Source organism: Malaclemys terrapin, chromosome 11 (assembly GCF_027887155.1).
Source record: "Malaclemys terrapin pileata isolate rMalTer1 chromosome 11, rMalTer1.hap1, whole genome shotgun sequence".
NCBI classification, from domain to species: domain Eukaryota; kingdom Metazoa; phylum Chordata; order Testudines; family Emydidae; genus Malaclemys; species Malaclemys terrapin.
In genome coordinates this window covers 41,436,986-41,458,029 of record NC_071515.1, presented here as the reverse complement: position 1 = coordinate 41,458,029, position 21,044 = coordinate 41,436,986, and the positions used below count along the sequence as shown (strand labels likewise).

Below are 21,044 nucleotides of genomic sequence, written 5' to 3'. Positions count from 1 at the left end.
ATTCATTTAAAAAATAGGTGAATCAGTCTACAATTTTTTTCTTTATAAACAAAAGAATTGTGAAATGTTAATGAAAGTTATTTAGCATAGTGTCTACATTATATTTTATCCACTGACATACTGTGTTCTTAAGAACGGTCATACTGGATCAGACCAAAGGTCCATCTAGCCCAGTATCCTGTCTTCCAACAGTGGCCAATGCCAGGTGCTCCAGAGGGAATGAAAAGGTAATCATCAAGTGATCCATTCACTGTCGCTCATTCCCAGCTTCTGTCAAACAGAGGCTGGGGACACCATCCCTGCCCATCCTGGCTAATAACCATTGATGGACCTATCCTCCATGAATTTTCTAGTTCTTTTTTGAACCCTGTAACAGTCTTGGCCTTCACAACATCCTCTGGCAAAGAGTTCCACGGGTTGATCGTGCATTGTGTGAAGAAATACTTCCTTTGGTTTGTTTTAAACCTGCTGCCTATTAATTTCATTTGGTGACCCCTATCATGATTTTATAGACCTCTATTATATCCTCCCCCAGTCGTCTCTTTTCCAAGCTGAAAAGTCCCAGTCTTATTAATCTCTCCTCATACGGAAGCCGTTCCATACCCCTAATCATTTTTGTTGCCCCTTTCTGAACCTTTTCCAATTACAATACATCTTTTTTGAGATGGGACGACCACATCTGTAGGCAGTATTCAAGATGTGGGCGTACCAGGGATTTATACTGAGGCAATATGATATTTTTTGTCTTATTATCTATCCCTTTCTTAATGACTCCCAACATTCTGTTCACTTTTTTGGCTGCTGCGGCACACTGAGTGGATGTTTTCAGAGAACTAACCACAATGACTCCAAGATCTCTTTCTTGAGTGGTAACAGCTAATTTAGACCCCATCATTTTATATGTATAGTTGGGATGTTTTCCAATGTGCATTACTTTGCATTTATCAACATTGCATTTCATCTGCCATTTTGTTGCCCAGTCACCCAGTTTTGCGAGATCCTTTTGTAGCTCTTCGCAGTCTGCCTGGGACTTAACTATCTTGAGTAGTTTTGTATTATTTGCAAATTTTGCCACCTCACTGTTTATCCCTTTTCCCAGATCATTTATGAATATGTTGAATAGGACTGGTCCCAGTTCAGACCCCTAGGGGTCACCACTATTTACCTCTCTCCAGTCTGAAAACCCTTTGTTTCCTATCTTTTAACCAATTACCAATCCATGGGAGGACCTTCCCTCTTATCCCATGACAGCTTACTTTGCTTAAGAGCCTTTGGTGAGAGACCTTGTCAAAAGCTTTCTGAAAATCTAAGTACACTATATCCACTGGATCCCTGTTGTCCACATGCCTGTTGACCCCCTAAAAGAATTCCAGCAGATTGGTGAGGCATGATTTCCCTTTATAAAAACCATGTTGACTCTTTCCAAACAAATTATGTTCATCTATGTGTCTGACAATTTTGTTCTTTCTTATAGTTTCAACCAGTTTGCCTGGTATTGAAGTCAGGCTTACTGGCTGTAATTGTCCGGATCACCTCTGAAGCCCTTTTAAAAATTGGCGTCACATTAGCTATCCTCCAGTCATTTGGTACAGAAGCTGATTTAAATGATAGGTTACACAGTACAGTTAGTACACCTCTACCCCGATATAACGCTGTCCTCGGGAGCCAAAAAATCTTACTGCGTTATAGGTGAAACCAAGTTACATCGAACTTGATTTGATCCGCCGGAGCACGCAGGCCCCCTCCCCCCCCCCCGGAGCGCTGCTTTACTGCATTATATCCGAATTCATGTTATATTGACTCACGTTATATCGGGGTAGAGGTGTAGTTCTGCAATTTCAGGTTTGAGTTCCTTCAGAACTCTTGGGTGAATATCACTTCATAATTGTGACAATACAATGTGTGCTTCTGCCAGATTACTGAGCACCATTGTTTCCACAGAACTAGACTTGCATGAAGTGGGGGGGAGTTGACAGCCTTGCCTCAGTGGAATGACCCACTAAGGGAACAGAATACCTTTCTTTGCAACTACAAGCTTATAATGTGAAACATTAGAATAAATTTATTGGTAAACTGATCTATGCTTGTTCAACAGAAAATGTCAGAGACCATGTTTTCATATTTTCCCTGTACAGTTTGTTACATGCTTCCACTCTAGACAGTTCTGCTTAGAAAATTTAAATTAATTGGAACATAATTTAGAAAGAATGATAATACCTTACTCTAGAATAACTGCCTCTTTGGTTAACCTTTATAATTACAAAGTGGATTGGAAATCAATCCATACACAAAAGCAAGTAATTATGGAATTACTCTAAGATGACACCCACTAAGAAAAATGTCTCCTAGGAAAGAAGTGTTACTTATATGCATAATTGACTCAAAACTATGTTGTTACTATCTGGAATATAAATTAAATTAGTATATCTCCAATAGTCTTAAGACACAGATCGATCAGAAGACTGCCAATGGAATCAAGAATCTCTCCCCATGACAGACAAGGCAAAAAACTATCTGCAAGATAAATTTTCATTCTGATAAGAAGGACCAAATCCCCAATTTTCAGAAGCTGGCTAGTGCAAGATGCCTCTTTTGCTGGCAAAACTAAGTCAAGTATTTGCTTTTCCTAGTATATAATACTATATGCATTTTCCTGTTTGTATGTTGTTAACAAGCAAATTTTTTCATATTTAGCTTCACCCTGGCAGCTCTCAGGTGAATACCCTGAAATAATATGCAGCTTCTCATAAGCCATTAGTCTTCTAGAGAGAATTTGACACACACCCCTTCTTAAAAAAAAAACATTTGTTTCTTCTTGTCCCTGTTATTCTCAGAGACTACAAGGACGGGGAAACCTATTATTGCTTCTTTTGGATTTCTGTTCATATATTATGCAATTCAGTGGTCCTCAAAATGTGGTTCATTATACCACCGTTAGTCCAAAGAGAACTGGCTGGTCTCACAGTTTCCAGATGTTACTTCAGACACTAAGGTTTTGAATACCTGTAAACAGGAAAGAACCAGCTAAGCTCTCTCTCCTGCAGGTCACTGCTATGTAAAAAGGTTAAGAACAAGAACCATGAGGAGAACCAGCAGGAGAGAAATTTCTTGAGGAACTGGAGAACAAGAGGACCATTTGTAAGCACCACAACCAAGGAGCAAAGAAAGGAGCAACATGAAAGCATTTAGAGAGCGAAGGGAAGGAGGACCAGGCAGCAAAGAACCAGATGGAGAGAAGGTATGCAGATGGAAAGAAGGAAGAGTTATGGCAGCAGAGAAACACATACCAAGAGAACACTAGTACATGAGAAGAACCAATAAAAGTGAAGATAAAATGAAAAGCAAAAAGGAGACTATTTTTTCTAAAAAAGGACATCTTTATCACATTATAGAGTTACAAATAAATATTTTTCTAATATTACTTTTTACAGACAGACACACAGAGACTTATTCTGCCACTGATTAATTTAGCTTTATTTTTAAACTGAGCCATTAGTGAACATGGACATATACTTGCTTATATACAGAATTCAAATGTACAAAATATAAATAGAATAATGTATATATAAAATCAATGAAAAGACAAGTCTAGAAACTTTGCGTTTTGGTGTGAAAAATAAAATCTGAAAATCTACATTTTTTTTTGTTTTAAACTAGAAGTCCCACTTCGGTGATTTTGACAATTTCCTTGACTTACAATTAATTTTAATATGAAGTAAATGGAGACACTTTAGTGAAACTTCAAAATGTCTACCTGCAAGAAAACTATCAGTAGACACATATACATTGGATTTAAGCTTTCATTTTAGTTCTCCTGTGTTGCTGCATTAGCTTCAACCAAACTACTAGACCAGGTACATTACTCAATTCTAAAATTAATCACAGAATTATTTACAAGTAAAATAGTTTATAATTTTTAAGCATATGCTTAGCTTTTCTCATTTGAATGGCCCCTCTGTATAACAAAGGAACTGCTCACATGAGTAAAGTTAGGCATGTGTGCAAATCTTTGTAGCCGTGGGGCCTTAAATGCTTTTTTAACAAGCTATCTATGACAACTCAACTGTTGCTGAGTCACGGACTGACAAAAAGCGTTTCCTCACGAGAATGAAGTCTGAAAACATGCCTGCTCCAAGAATAGTAAGTATTTCCAATTTGCTTCTTAACCACAAGAACAGAGTCAAATACATTTATCTTGATTAATTAAAACTAAATATATTTTTTTCTATTGTTCAAGAAAAATGTTTAGAAAACAAATAAAAAGTAACCATGCCAAGACAGAAATGAATGTCGAAAAAATAGTGATATTGGAAAATGTAGATCAGACGCCCAGATCACTGAGGCCATTAATGGTACTCTGTCAAGCAGGAATGAATAATAACTAAGCCTGAGTTTTTGTGTTTAATGCCTCTACTAATCAAATTATGAGGTGATATGTATTTTAACATCCCCCTTTTCTTCCTTTGTGACACCCTTTTGGCATTTCCTGGCTGATTGAAGCTATTCCAGAATGTGACATAAATACCCAAACTGTCATTGCAACATAGTCTATCCATGATATTTATGATGTTACAGAATGATGCATTCTCAGATCTTTATTGAGTCAAAAAGTATCAAGAAAATTCACAGAGAGATTCAACTTTAGTCACAATATGACAGATATAATTTTCATCTTGAAATGATAAATACAATTGAAAATAAAGGGTTTGTAAAACTTATCTCTGTGCTGAATGCCCCTGACAGCTTGGTTAGTCAGGATATTCAGCAAAGATACTTTACCTTAAATCAATTTTCATTTTTGCTTTAAAACACATTGTTAAAGGAACGGCTGAATTCACGAATTATTCTAACAGAGGAAGTTCGTAACAAGAATAAAGCATATCAGCGCACCTGGAATTATGGACAGGGTATTGCCAGCACACCATATTTACTTCTACAGCATTGTTTCTTCTGTACACATACAAACTTGACAAATTCTAACATTCAGAGATGTGACACTAGAGCACACAAAGCATCATTACACCAAATCAGTTAGCATAATCTGGGCCTAAACATTTTTAAACAAAAGAGAAATTCTTAATCTCCCTTCAGGCTGAAATGTGGCAGTTCTGGAAATGAAGACAGCCAGAGGGGAGAAACAAGAAGTTTTATTTGCATAAATAGAACACTGCTTGGTTACCAACATTCTTGCTATTTCCATTCTAATTTTTCCACATTAACTATTCTAATTGTGGTATGTGTATAACATTCCTTGCTAGGGCTACGATTCTGTCACAGAGGTCACAGATTCCATGACTTTACAGGACCCCTGTGAGGCATGGCTAGAGCCAGCCCCCAGGCTGGGGGGAAACGGATGGGACACACCGGGAACAGCTGACCAGCGGCCAGCCCCCACTCCTCCGGGGAGGGAGCGCTGAAACAGCTGATCAGTAGCAGTCTCCAGGGCCGCTGGAGTAGCGGCTGGGGTTGGGTCAGCCCCCGTGGGGCTGGAGCTGCAGCAGGGGGCTGAAGCAGCTACAAGCCCCAACAGTGCTCTGTTTGTCACCCTTCCTCCCTACCCCCTCCCCGGGTATTAATAGTAAAAGTCGGGACAGGTTGCAGCCAATGAATACACTTTCACGAAAGCCCGTGACCTGTCCCGACTTTTACTAAAAATACCCATGAGGGAATTGTAGCCTTATTCATTGCATCTTGCATTGAAGCTAAGAACTGCAGTAATATGTCCTTTTCCTAAGCAGAGATCAGAAGTGTGATTTAGTGGAAAGGACAATGAGGTATGGAGCACCTCACTGCAGGAAGCTGAGTCCCCTCAACTCTCAGTGACCTCATCTGTGGGGCCTACAGAAAGGGAACAGTAGTATTGCTTATACTGATATTTCATATTTAATGTATTATTACATAGCTGATAAAATCTATATGCAACAAATACCATTAATGCAAAAATAAAAATTAAAAGTTACCCTGTCTGTACCAGTCTCATCTGATAAGCTATAACCATTGTGTCAACCTTCCTTCACTCAGTGACCAGAAAACAATAATACCCCTACATTATAGAATCACAGAACTGGAAGAAACCTCGAGAGGTCATCTAGTACAGTCCCCTGCACTCAAGGGAGAACTAAGTATTATCTAGACCATCCCTGACAGGTGTTTGTCCATCGTGCTCTTAAAAATCCCCAATGATGGAGATTCTACAACCTCCAATGCTTAACTACTCTGACAGTTAGGAAATTTTTCCTAATGTCCAACCTAAACCTCCCTTGCTGCAATTTCAGCCCATTGCTTCTTGTCCTATCCTCAGAGGTTAAGAACAACAATTTTCTCCCTCCTCCTTGTAACAACCTTTTATGTACTTGAAAACTGTTATGTCCCCTCTCAGTCTGGTCTTCTACAGACTAAACAAACCCAATTTTTTCAATCTTCCCTCATAGGTCACGTTTTCTAGACCTTTAGTCATTTTTGTTGCTCTTCTCTGGACTTTCTCCAATTTATCCACATCTTTCTTGAAATGTGACGCCCAGAATTGGACACAATACTCCAGTTGAAGCCTAATCAGCGAGGAGTAGAGTGGAAGAATTACTACTTGTGTCTTGCTTACAACACTCCTTCTAATACATCCCAGAATGATGCTTGCTTTTTTTTGCAACAGCGTTACACTGTTGACTCATATTTAGCTTGTGGTCCCCTATGACTCCTCAGATCCCTTTCTGCAGTACTCCTTCCTGGGCAGTCATTTCCCATTTTGTATGTGTGCAACTGATTGTTCCTTCCTAAGTGGAGTACTTTGCATTTGTCCTTATTGAATTTCATCCTATTTACTTCAGACCATTTCTCCAGTTTGTCCAGATCATTTTGAATTTTAATCTATCCTCCAAAGCACTGGCAACCCATCCTAGCTTCGTATCGCCCGCAAACTTTATCAATGTACTCTCTATGCCGTTATCTAAATCACTGATGAAGATATTGAACAGAACCGGACCCAGAACTAATCCCTGTGGGACCCCACTCGTTATGCCCTTCCAGATTCACTGTGAACCACTGATAACTACTCTCTGGGAATGATTTTCCAACCAGTTATGTACCCACCTTATAGTAGCTCCATCTAGGTTGTATTTCCATAGTTAGTTTATGAGACGGTCATGCGAGACAGTATCAAAAGCCTTACTAAAGTCAAGATATACCACATCTACCACTTCCCCCCCATCCACAAGGCTTGTTACCCTGCAAAGAAAGCTATCAGGTTGATTTGACACGATTTGTTTTTGACAAATCCATGCTGACTGTTATTTATCACCTTATTATATTCTAGTTGTTTGCAAATTGCTTGCTTAATTACTGTATTTGCATTGATCCAAGAGGTCAGTGCAGACGAATACAATGGACTCAGTACTTCATGAAGCTAAGCATGCTGTCTCTCCAGTACTCCCAGAATAATCCACGTTAGGGAACAGGAAGGAATCAAGTCATTATTCAATACATAACTCTTCATTGCTTACCGGTATTTTGTAAGACAGCTCTAACAAGTTTTTTTTACACTGTGACAGTATTAGTTTTTGCACTTCGATGCATGGCAGCAAAAATCACAGAGCAAATGTCTACACATACCTTTTTAAGATGTCCTAATCTAAGTTTGAAAATTTCTTCCTGTTCATGATATTCTGCTAGAGTCAACCTGCAAAAATAATAATAATATGCAGTTTTAGATTTTACTATCTTATAAATGATACAGAAATTGACATACACATTAAAATATGAATAACAACACTAAATAGCTTTCTTTATTTACCATTTATAACTATCAACACAAGATCACATTTTAAATTGTGTCTGGACTTTTTTTTTTTTTTTAAATAATCTGTCATTCCAGGGCCAAAACCCATTATTTATAGAAACCTATCTGGTACTCCGAAACATTAACTGTCTATGCTAGGACCACTTCCCATTCAGTAGACCACTACGTAGTACAAGATTTTCTCCTTGACCACCCCCAAATCTTAGCAATTGCCTCAGTGCTTGGTTCTCAAAATATGTCACTCAGTGCACTACCACGAAGGAATCTATAGACAGTTTGAAAGAATCAAGTTTAAGACTCAGGATTTCCAGGTCATTGTCTCCAATCATAGAAATTATGGAAGGTAGTTAGGAGGTAGTATGGAGCGGAACTGCATCGTGCATCCAAGTTGAACAACCTCAACTACCCAGTGAGCTGTAGTAATTTCACCCAAAACTGCAAGGAAACAGACTAAACAGATCCCCAAAACAAGGGGAAATGAAGAAAAGCCAAAGTTAAAACCACCTCTCAGTTCTCATTCAATGTGTCAAATCTAAAGGCTTGATCCCAAAGATGACAAAATGAGTGGAAGAAGATTAATCAGCTCACTGCCTGACACATTTTCCACTGTCCTGCCTCTTCTGATATTGCAAAGCCTGCACCTTTCAGAACTGAGGCCAAAACTTCAGAATGTCATGAAAGGTCTCCAATACCAAAAAAATAAAAAAGATAGAGCTCTCCCTCTTCAGGACTGATGGAAGGACTCCCCGAGACTTACTGCTGTTAGACTTCGGAGTCTTTTATTCTTTGAAGCACCTCGTTCATTTTGAAACGGAAAGGGCACTCCACATCAAATAGGAGTAGATCTCCACAGATCTGAGCCTTAGAATAATGTAGGAGTACTGAGGAAAAACTAATACCATCGTAAGAATCAAAGCATCTGACATGTCATGCCTATAAGACATGCTAGGACATTTTTCTGCTCGTCAGAAAGGTGGTCAATGAAAAGATACATCTCTTCCCAAAGATGCAATTGGTACCTAGCCACACAGATACGAAACATTCCTCACCAAAAGTCAAGCTTTTTGGTGTCTTTACCCAGTGGAAAGGTAAGAACTACCTTGGATTTTTCTCAACCTTTCAATGACTAATGACACCACCAATAAGCCAATCCAGGTACAGAAATCCTTTATTGTCACTGCCTTTTTTAGGGCAGGTCTTCACTACGGAGGGAGGGGGGGGTCGATTTAAGATACGCAAATTCAGCTACGCGAATAGCATAGCTGAATTCGACCTATCGGAGCCGACTTACCCCGCTGTGAGGACGGCGGCAAAATCAACCTCCGCGGCTCCCCGTTGACAGTGCTTACTCCCACCTCCGCTGGTGGAGTAAGAACGTCGATTCGGGGATCGATTGTCGCGTCCCGACGAGATGTGATAATTCGATCCCCGAGAAATCGATTTCTACCCGCCGATTCAGGCAGGTAGTGTAGACCTAGCCTTAGATATGGCTGGGATTGACGTTGGAATCAATCAGATGTCTTTAGCAGGGTTCCAGTAGCTCATTATTAATGTAGTGAGACTCTCTTTCTCTTAGTACTGCTGGATTTCATTCAATCAGTTAAAAAGGCTATCTATGAACATCTGAATTTCAGAGCTTCAGTTCTAACATCTCCTGAAATGGGCTGAAATCAGGGGGCAAAATAAACGAGGATGCGACCACTTCCCCAGGAAAATTTGAGGAAGAAGCAAGCCTTCCTTTCAGGACAATGTTGTTGCAAAGTGCCCAACACCTTCTTCCCTGTCGGGCGAAAGGTGGTCATGCACACCAACTGAGGGGACAATTTAACAGATACTGGTGTGGGCAGCAGAGGAAGTGGCAGTGAAGAAAAAACCTTAGCTGTCTGGGAGCAGCAGATGGGTGACTAGCAACAGGTTTTATGACGGATCTTCTTCAGACTCACAAGGGAGAGGAGATCCTGTCATTAAGGCCATATAGCCCATATGCTAAATGGAAAATGAATGGCGTCTCAAATGGTTTGTCCCAATAGACCAGAGAAGTGAGCACAACTGAGAACATGAGCCCTGGACAAACCAACCACTCCAGTTCCAAGAACTGTCACGATGAACCTGCCAACTGCACAAGACAGCACTAAGGCTGAGCCAGACACTCACAGAAGGAAGGCCCTGATTGAGATTTCTCCTCAAGGTCCATGTCCAATGTCTGAAACAGAGACTGGATTTGCTAGGTTTCCTTGATTAGAAAGGCAAAGAGCCTCGGCTGCCCAAAGGAGTGGAGTCAAGATATGATGACCCTACACACATCATGGCAAGAACAAACTATTGGTTTGTGTGTCTACTTCTAGAAACATGGAGAGACACAATGCTCACAATCTAAATCTGCTGTTCTTATGGAGTACTTGGAGGCCACAATCAAAAAGTTAGAGGACCCCCTGATCTAGAATAAAGGCACAAACACAAACTATCCCTGGAAACATAAGTTTTATATCAAATCCTCCAGAAATCACTCTGGGCACTGAGTGAAAGTCCTTCAGCCACAGATAGCTGAAGAAAGGAAGGAACTAAGGCAGTTTAGGAAACTTGGTCCTTTCATAACCTTGGCTACCTACATGCAGGGCCAGGATAGGAAGTTTGTGTAGCTCCAATAAGCACTGCTTTACAGGAATTTCCTGAAGCTCAGTAACCCTTGAGAGGCACAACCCACAAGTATGAATATGCAGAGGTCACCTTGAAAATATATTACATTTCAAGTCAATCTCTCTCCATTCTTCCAGACTATGCCCAGTAAACAACTGTTTTTCTTACAGTATATTTTATTTACAAATCTAATGTTGTTAGAGGCACTGCATGATGCATAAGCAATTTAAAACTGTTGACATTGATTTTCCAGAGAAGCTCATGAAATGCTAAATTTTATTGTAGGCACAGTTAGTTTAATTTTAATTTTTGAAGAGACAAACCTCATTCCCACCTGGATTCAAAAACAGTTACTTGCTAGAAGTAGGCTTATTATTCCTTATTTGAACATTAAAGTGTGCTACACCTTACATATTAGTTTATAGAAACTTTAACAGAAATATTATTCCTATTTATCATGTGTTAAGTTCTAACAATGTACCTGGTGTTAATTTTTTTGGTTTTTTTTGGTTTATAGGCCACTACATCATTGTAGTGCCTAGGCAAGTCACCCAAATTTTCAGGTTTAGTTTTTCTACTTGTAAAATGGGCCTCATAATTTAGATAGTCTCTTTCATAGATAGATTTCAAAGCTCTTATCATCAGGCACAGACCTACCATGGAAAATTTTAGCAGAAAATTGAAAATTTCAGAAGCGAATGACTGAAGACAAGGAGTTAAAACAGAAATTGTGATGCAACATAATTAAGGCTATTTTTTAGTCACTAGTAGTTTTAGTAAAAGTCATGGACAGGTCACGGGCAGTAAACAAAAATTCACGGCCTGTGACTTGTCCATGACTTTTACTAAAAATACCTGTGACTAAAACTTGGGGGTGGGGTGGGGTGGGAAAGAGGCACGGGTGATCTGGGGGTGTTGCGGGTGCTGGGGGAGGTGGCCCAGGACCCTGCTGGTGCTGGAGGGGAGGGTTGGCAGGGCTGGCAGGGACTCCCTACCTGGCTCCGCATCCTTGCAGCTCCTAGGAGATGGAGGGGCACAAGCGCCAGCTGCTGCAGCTCCCATTGGCTGGGAACCGCAGCACAGAGCCCCCCATCCACCCTCCCTGCTGCCTAGGTTTCTGCAGGGCCATGCCTTTGAGAACCCCCCACCCCAAGGTAAGTGCCCCCCTACCCCCTGCCCTTAGCCCCCTCCCACACACACAAACTGCTGCTGCTGGCCCAGGGGCTGCCTGAGCCAGCACCAGCCACTACAGAAATCACTGAGATCACGGATTATGTGACCTCCGTGACAGACTCACAGCCTTAAACATAATCTATAGTGGATCACAACCAACATGGTGCTACTATTATAATGATCTCTCCTCTAGACATCCCCCCAGGGGAAAAAAAGTGGGATATGAATACAACAAAATGCTCAAATTCTTCTGCTCATACCTTCCTTACACAACAAAAAGAAAATGTTTCAGGATGGAATTTTTAGAAGTGCTCCAGAGCTAGCCTAACTTGCAGGTTTTTACAGAGTTAGGCCAACGCTATGCACTTTCAAAAATCTCTCCAATAATGTTCTAATTCAACATCTTTTCTGGGTCTTATATATGTTTGTTTTATAGACTAAGCTGCTTGGGGCAAGGGCTGTCTTTATTTGTCCTGTAAAGATCCAGGCACATTGTTAGTGCTTAAACATGTAATTCTGAAAAATTGCTGAAAACATTTTCTACTTCCTCCATGCCCAACAGAATGTTCCCTCTAAACAAGTTTGTTCAATTAGATTAGCATAACTGACAGCTTAGTATCCCCTCCCACAAACATTTTAAATTAGACACAGAGATCAGAACTGAAGTATTACATGAGACACTACCACTGAATAAATGGAGTGACAGAGGAAAGGATGTTTAGGGAGTCACCATGACCAAAACGGCTAAAGCTGAAAAGTGAAGGGAGGAGGAAGTCTCTATGGAAACAAAAATTCTTCTTTCTAAAAGCAATAACTTATTAGCCACTTGAAGAACATAGAATAGGGACAATTCCACAACCTCCCTAGGCAATTTATTCCAGTGCTTAACCACTCTGACAGTTAGGAAGTTTTTCCTAATGTCCAACCTAAACCACCCTGACTGCAATTTCAGCCCATTGCTTCTTGTCCTATCCTCAGAGGTTAAGAAAAACAATTTTTCTTCCTCCTCCTTGTAACAACCTTTTACATACTTGAACACTGTTATGTCCCCCCTCAGTCTTCTTTTTTCCAGACTAAACAAACCCAATTTTTTCAATCTTCCCTCATAGGTCATGTTTTCTAGACCTTTAATCATTTTTGTTGCTCTTCTCTGGACTTTCTCCAATTTGTCCACATTCTTCCTGAAATGTGGCGCCCAGAACTGGACACAATACTCCAGTTAAGTAGAGAGGAAGAATTACTTCTTGTGTCTTGCTTACAACACTCCTGCTAATACATCCCAGAATGATTTTTTTTTGCAACAGCATTACACTGTTTAGCTTGTGGTCCCCTGTGACTCCCAGATCCCTTTCCGCAGTACTCCTTCCTAAGTAGAGTACTTTGCATTTGTCCTTATTGAATTTCATCCTATTTACTTCAGACCATTTCTCCAGTTTGTCCAGATTATTTTGAATTTTAATCCTATCCTCCAAAGCACTTGCAACCTCTCCCAGCTTCGTATTGTCCGCAAACTTTATAAGTGTACTCTCTATGCCATTATCTAAATCAGTAATGTAGGGTTACCATTCGTCCGGATCCCCCGGACATGTCCAGCTTTTTAAGCTAAAAATAGCGTCCAGGGGGAATTTGTAAATGTCCGGACTTCCCCTCCCCCCCATGCAGAGCACGCGCGGCTAACAGTGCAGCCGGCCAGATGGTGCGACTTACATGGGGCTCCGACACTCAGCCAGAGAGAGCACGTCCTCGTCCTCCCCCCTGCAGCAGAAATCCCTCCCTCCCTCCCCCCCTGCATTCGCAGATCGCTCCGGCAGTCTGGAGCTCCTCCCGCACTGCTGCCCAGCGTCCGACGAGCGGCTCATGCAGATCCTGAGCAAGTTCACCAAGACATTAGGCGAAGAAAGGCCAACAACAAGGGGGCCAGGGGGTCGGAGAAGGGGCAGGGAGGTTTTGGAGGGGGCAGTCAAGAGACGGGGCGGGGGGGTCGGGAGTTCGGGGGGGGGGGCTTTCTGGGGAGGTGTGTGGATAAGGTTTTGGGCTGTCAGGGTACAGGTAGGGGGTAGGGTCCTGGGGGGCATTTGGGGGGGGGTCTTAGGAGGGGGCAGTTAGGGGACAAGGAACAGGGAGGCTTAGGTAGGGGGTGGGGTTCTGGAGGGCAGTTAGGAGCAGGGGTCCCAGGAAGGGTCAGTCAGGGGACAAGGAGCGGGGGGGGGGTGTTTGGGAGTTCGGAGGGGGGGAGGCTGTCAGGTGGCAGGGGTGGGGAGAGGGATCGGAGCAGTCAGGGGATAGGGAGCAGAGGGGTTTAGATGGGTCGGACGTTTTGGGGGGGGGGGGCTGTCAGGGGGTGGAGAGTGGTTGGATGGGGCGTGCGAGTCCCAGGGTCTGTCTGGGGGTGGGAGTGTGGATAAGGGTTGGGGTAGTCAGGGTACAGGTAGGGGGTAGAGTCCTAGGGGGCCAGTTAGGATGGGGGGAGGGTTTCAGGAGAGGGCAGTCAGGGGACAAGAGGTAGGGAGGCTTAGGTAGGGGGTGGAGTCCTGGGGGGCAGTTAGGGGCAGGGGTCCCAGGAGGGGGCAATCAGGGGACAAGGAGTGGGGGGAGGGTTGGGGATTCTGAGGGGGGGAGTGGGAGGGGCAGGGCTAGGACAGGACAGGGGCGGGGCTCCTCCCATCCTCTTTTTTGCTTGCTGGATTATGGCAACCCTAAGTAATGAAGATACTGAACAGAATCGAATCCAGAAATGATCCCCGTGGGACCTCATTCATTATGCTCTTCCAGCATGACTGTGAACCACTGAAAACTACTCTCTGGGAATGGTTTTCCAACCAGTTTTGCACCCACCTTAGCACCCTAAATGCTCCATCTAGGTTGCATTTCCCTAGTTTATTTATGAGAAGGTCATGCAGGACAGTATCAAAAGCTTTACTAAAGTCAAGATATACCACATCTACCGCTTCCCCCCCATCCACAAGGCTTGTTACCCTGTCAAAGAAAGCTATCAGGTTGGTTTGACATGATTTGCTTTTGACAAATACATGCTGACTTACTTATCACCTTATTATCTTCTAGATGTTTGCAAATTGATTGCTTAATTATTTGCTCCATTATCTTTCCGGGTACAGAAGTTAAACTGACTGGTCTGTAATTCCGTGGGCTGTCCTCATTTCCCTTTTTATAGATGGGCACATAATGGCTGCTTCCAGAAATTCAAACAGTGGGGGCTGGCATTAAACACTTAATTGCCTTGCTTGAAGTAGAATTAAATTTGGGATAGATTTTTTTTAAAGACTTGAGGAGTTTATCTGTGCACTTCAAGTTAACAATTGTTGAGGTACATTTCAACTGATTTCAATTAAGTGAGCTTATTATAAAAAAAAACTGTTTGTTCGGTAATAAAGAAATCTCACATGGAACCATTAATCACTTGGGACACCAAAAATTACTATGAGTACTAGCAGACAAAGATAGTGTCTATATAGCGCTGTTTATTTAGTCAATTGCATCTAAACACAGGCATTGAGGGTTTCTTCATGTGGTTAGTTGCCATCTTGATGAGTACTTTGATTCACTTTCAAACTCATTAGACAAACATGGTAAGTTGTTAATCATCCAACTACATCAGGAAAATGACCTGCCACTGGCAATGCCTCAGCCATCACCTTCTTCTGGTTTTGAAAACTGTTTTTAAACTGTTAAACAAAAAGCTTCTTTTCAAACCTGGTTTCAACCACACTTTTTTGTAACCAAGCTAAAAAATATTTGTTTTTGTCTACACAAAAAGCTAAGCCATTGTAACAACTAAATAAGTGCCAGAGGGACTCACTGCTGACAAGCTTTGTTACCAGATCATGTTTTTCAGCATAGCAGTGTAAAGGTCTGCCTAATCACATACATGTATGTTGTACTAATGTACCTCTGTTTTAGTTCATTAATCTCAGCAGTTCTGTACTTCCCTCCAGCTAGATATAAATAAAGCCTCTTCCCTTTGGCTATGGGCTAATTAGAGCCATTATTCTCAGAGTGATGTGGGCACAGTGATGAGCACAATATGAATGCAGTAATGGTAGATTAGAAAGAGTAAATGAATAGTGAATACTAGACTGGAAAGGCACAATTATTAATTGTTTTAACCAGCCACATGGACACGTGCTATCTGTCTAACTCTGTAACGGGGCGCAGCAGTTTTACTGTAGGTATCTTTCAGAGAAGAAGAGGTATCACACTAACAAGTAAGACTACAATAAATCCTAATTAAAAGTTTTAAAAACCCCTAGAGCTCCTGGCAAAGGAACATGAGAGGGCCTTGTGTTCTGGTGATCCCGTGTTGCATAAAGTACCCCAGCAAATAACACACAATTGTTCATCAAAATAGGAAGGCAGTGTTATACATAAAACAGCAGTTATATCAGGACCAAATTAACATGTACAAATGCACAGCTAGTCTTGATTCAATAATGATTAATATGTGTAAACTACCATTCGATTACTAAAATATAAAAAAAAATTGCAATCAACTTATTGGCTATACAGTTGTCAAAAGAAGTCTTCAATGCTCAATTTGTATTCAATTTACATGTAACAGCTTAATCAAACCTAAATTAAATATGAATTTAAAAATTTTAAATATAATAACTTTGAGAATATTTTGAAGGAAGGACAGGAGTAGCTATTTGTGAATCTGGAACAAATCGGACAAGAGATATTAATGGTACAATTAAATATGTAATGCCTCTTGTGAAACATGCAACTGAAGCAAAATTTATCATCTACTAAAGCAGCAAAAAATCTCAGAAAATTTAACATGAATATAGACTAAAGACTTAGCCAAATATATTGGTCAGGTATATTAATGGCTAAGAGTAAGAGTAACAATTGCTTGGCTTTTAATATATAGAACATTTATATTGTCACAAGCTTTGTTTGTATGTTAGAAAGTAAAAGCTACTACAAAGCTGTCCTGCAGATCTAAAAAACAATAAGAATGCTAAAGTCTCTACAAACACAACACACGATTTACAGAATCCCAATGTATGTATTCATTTTTCTTAAGTGGAACAAAGAGTTAGGGATTCACAAACTGCAAGAAGAATGAGCTAGTGCCCCTGAAAACAGATATTCTAGAAAAGAGCCCATATTAATTCCAGCATTATTTAAAAAGAAAACTTCAGAATACAGCTGCAGAGTGAAGCATGCCTAGCTTATATGAGAAAGAAGCACTTCTTAAATGGTAAGTTATATATGAAAATTTAAGGGGTTTTGTGTTTTAAATTAGCACCTCTGAACAGCCTTCCTACAGTAAACTTTCTGAGAAGCATCACTTTTAAAAACAAACCACAATCAGTATTAACTTAGAAGGTCTAATGTCAGTTCTAAATCCTGTTGCAGACCCCTTTTATTTTTAATTATTTTGCCACCATGTGCAAAATGTGCCAGAAACATATGATGCAGTGGTGAAGGGGATATTGGATTTGATAATCAGAAAAAGCTGAACATTTTGTTGTCTTTGTAAATATTTAAAATATTGATTTTTCTGATGATTAAAGGTCACAATCAAGCTGGGATCTAACCATTTGGAAACAGGAGTTTAAAAGAACTTTGAAGTACTGCTCCTGGTGCATGGCCAACTTTTTGTAGTTTAATAACCACATTATCATATTTGTAAAAATGTGCTTCCCTCCTGTTGTTGTATGGAAAACTCAAACAAAAGAGGAGAAATGGATTATAGAGGGAGATAGTGATAATGAATATACAGTATATATGATGAAGTGCAATCAAATGCAAAGTAAACAAATTGAAGGGAAAAAAAAAAAACTTTTCCTTTTTTCAATCTCTTTCCATTGTACTTAACTTTACAGTTACTCTTAACAATAGTAGGTAAAATATTTTCAGACAGAAGGGTAATTTTTAAATTGATGGTGTCCATTAAACCAGCACTAAAGCATTTAAATTAGAAGACGCAAGATCATTTACTTTTTTTTTAAGCGCGTTATTAATTTAGATGCAGGCCTTCAGATACTATGGGCTGCATCCAACTCCTTTAAAAGCCAATTGAAAGACTATTATCTTCTTCAGTGGAAGCTGAATTGGTCACCAAAAGCCTTCTTTACATCAGTTTAACTGAAAGGAGAATACGGCTAACTCCACTGATTTCAGGGGATTTACAAGTGTAGAATACTAGAATTAGGTATGTCTAATTAGAGAACCATAGACACATTGCATCAGAGCAAAATAGACTGATGCAATTTACCCAAGATAAATTGCAATGATACATTGCAGCTACATAGACTTTGGTGCAAGTTTTGTCAATTTAGACAAGCCAACAGTGAGAACACAGCAAGTCCCTAACTTGCTGGCATATGGCGCAACTGCTGAGGTTATGCCAATGCTTGCGCTGCAGACAAAATGGACAACATCTAGGAAACTATGAAAATGACTGATTGAATTGGTAAAACTTACAGCTGTGGTAAACTGGGTCTAAGAAAGGGATCATTTTCTGCCCCATTGACAGCTTTATTTTTCCTCTGTTTTGGTTCCGAATTGGCAGCTGGTGTTTGAGAATTATTCGTAGATGGAGGTTTTCGTTTGGCTAGGAGCTTTCTTTGCCTTTCGATATCTTCCCTTTGTTGATTCACCCATTCTTGTTGCCTGTAAAACCAAAAATATTGCATTAACTATTAATATTTGTACAGCTAACAACATTTTAAAAAGCAGGCTTATAATAATGGCAATGATACATTCTAATCCACTGAATTACCATAATCTCTCTTCTTGGTAAAAATGAAACACTCATGCGGCGTTCTTAACTAACAAGCACTGTAAATGTGAATATTTATTTTGGGGGGCAGAAGAAGAATTTGCATGATTTTATTTTATTTTGTATGTTTGTTTCTTGGTGTATTCTTTGTTGGATAATATGCTACAGATTTGCAATTTGGCAAGAGGATGGTAATTGAAAAGGTTGTACTTTTTCTGCCAGTAATCATTTTTGCACAAATGAAAAAATAAGAGTATTTCAGAGTATGTTAAAAAGAAACAGAATGTTCCCTATTAGGTAGGAGTATTCTCACAAAGTTTTGGAAATGTGTTGGTATAATTTTCTTTTGGAATAGGTTTCCAAAAGTGTAACATATATACTGTGTTCTCCACATTGGAAACAAATGGTATTCTGACAAAGTGGATATTATCGCTTACAACCAACACCAAAAATAAAAGAAAAAGTCAGAGATGTCAATACAGAATATTAATATGGTTGTTTTACAAATCAGATACTTTATCTGAGCTGACCTTCCTAAATAAATAATCAGTTGGGTTACACAGCAAATATTGTATGTGTGCACAAACACATAAGGAAGACTGCAAAAGCTAAATCATTAGATATTAACTAGGTCAGGGGTTCTCAAACATTTAATGTGGACCCATTTCTGAAGAGTGTCATAGACCAAATCCCTATGCAATCACAATCCCAGTGAATACATTAATACTTAACAATGTAAAGGTCAAATCAGTTTACTTTCCAAAGCACGTCTCTGAAGTCATGAATTAGTTTCTTTCTCCCATTCCACCCTCTGCCCCGTCTCCCCAAGCTCCTTCTCTGCCCCATTCTCTGCTGAAGTACCTTGTTGAGGCAGCTCTTTTCCTGCTGGCGGCTACAGGCTCCTTTCCCCCATCCGCTTATGCTAGCAGCAGCCCCTAGTGGAGGCTGCTAGGTTTGCTCCTCCTCCTCGCTCCTCCTTCATTGCAATGAAGAGCCTGGATGTCTGTAGAAGCTGCTATAATGAAGGATGTGGAGCCAGCACCATGTGACCAGCAAGCCCTCCACAGACCATCAACTGTTCCACTGACCACCAGTAGTCGGTGGACCACAGTTTGAGAATCACTGATCTAGGTTTACAACTTTTTCTATCAATTGTGATGATTAATGAAATGCTGCTCAGTTAGTAAATTCACACTTGTTCTAAGGCTTGTTAAAATCAAGTGAGGCCCAATCATCTTCTTTCAAAAAACAACAGGATTTAGCATTCTACATTCTGTCAGTTGATTAAGGGAGTTCTGTACTGTATTCTGAAACTTCAAAAAGCAAAGTGAAATACTACACATGAAAAGCAGCTCCAATCCTAGAAGCTCTTAGTAATAAAAAAATCCACTGGAGGGAACTGACAATTACTGAGAATTTTAAAAACATAACATTGACTAACTTCACAAGATTTTGAAATGCAAAGCCATCTGTCCACTGTTCAGTAAATGAAGCACCATGTCGAACTGTTGTAAAATGCCCGAGGCGTAGTCTGTCTTGCATACTCTTCTCTCTGCTTGCCAGCTTTTCTTGTGTGCTCTAAGAAAATCAAAATATTACCAGTTTTTCTAAAGTGTTTAAAAGTTAGCAAAAACACAGCCCCTCCCTCTAATGTCTTTTTTTGAGTAGTAGATAAAAGAATGATGGATGGAAATAAGTTTCAACTACTCATATTCCAATTAACACTTCAAAACCCATACATGTTATTTTTTCTGGCTTATACATTATCAGAATGGTTAAAAATTCTGCTGTAAGAATTTAGCTATTATTCATAATGATACATGAGCCAAAAAACCCAAGCTTGACTTTACTTGCAAATGTGACATGGAATTGAAAGAATGAGGGAAGAAGGCAGGGGGAATTTGAGCTACCTTTACACTGTCACAATTCAAGGCTGCTCAGCAGGCTGGTGTGTCGCCAGCACAAGAGCTGCCTATGGGATGCTCTACACCAGTGGTTCTCAAAGCCGGTCTACCGCTTGTTCAGGGAAAGCCCCTGGCGGGCCGGGCTGGTTTGTTTACCTGCCGCGTCCACAGGTTCGGCCGATCGCGGCTCCCACTGGCTGCGGTTCACTGCTCCAGGCCAATGGAGGCTGCGGGAAGGGTGGCCAGCACATCCCTCGGCCGTGCCGCTTCCCGCAGCCCCCACTGGCCTGGAGCGGCGCACCACGGCCAGTGGGAGCCGCGATTGGCCGAACCTGCGGACGCGGCAGGTAAACAAACCGGCCCGGCCCGCCAGGGGCTTTCCCTGAACAAGCGGCGGCCTGGCTTTGAGAACCACTGCTCTACACTCCAAAGCAGCCCACACTTCCCCAGTATGATGAACAACAGGCCTGCTACATCCTGTTCACAGCATACACTGGTGCTGGGGCTAGCAATGGTGACAGCATAGATATTCAAGGTGACCCTCCATTGTGGGAATGCTTCCGCAGTCTCTTGCAGCAGAATGTATGCAAAAATTTAGTTTCTTTTCTTAATGTTCTGACTTGTCTTGTAATCATTGCATTAAACTAATTTTTGTATTCATTTTCCTTGACTTTTTGGGGTTGTTTTTAAGAAAAGCAGTATTGCTAGTGTTTAAGAATGTTGGCATTAAATTTGAAGCTCATATCTCATTTAGGTGAATGGGATGGCAGAGGGGTAAGTATCTGCTTTT

General features: G+C 40.7%; 1 protein-coding gene across 2 annotated transcripts in view; it reads right to left on the bottom strand.

Moving 5' to 3' along the window:
* The window catches only part of TLK1 (tousled like kinase 1), a 187,777-nt gene that overhangs the window by 36,024 nt on the left and 130,709 nt on the right, over positions 1 to 21,044 (bottom strand). For both annotated transcript variants that reach the window (XM_054043647.1, XM_054043645.1), the window contains exons 10-12: positions 19,792 to 19,928; positions 18,053 to 18,241; positions 7,606 to 7,672 (exon numbers count right to left, since the gene is read on the bottom strand). In XM_054043647.1, coding sequence (XP_053899622.1) covers positions 7,606 to 7,672; positions 18,053 to 18,241; positions 19,792 to 19,928 — 393 coding nt within the window. The remainder of the gene's footprint in view (positions 1 to 7,605; positions 7,673 to 18,052; positions 18,242 to 19,791; positions 19,929 to 21,044) is intronic.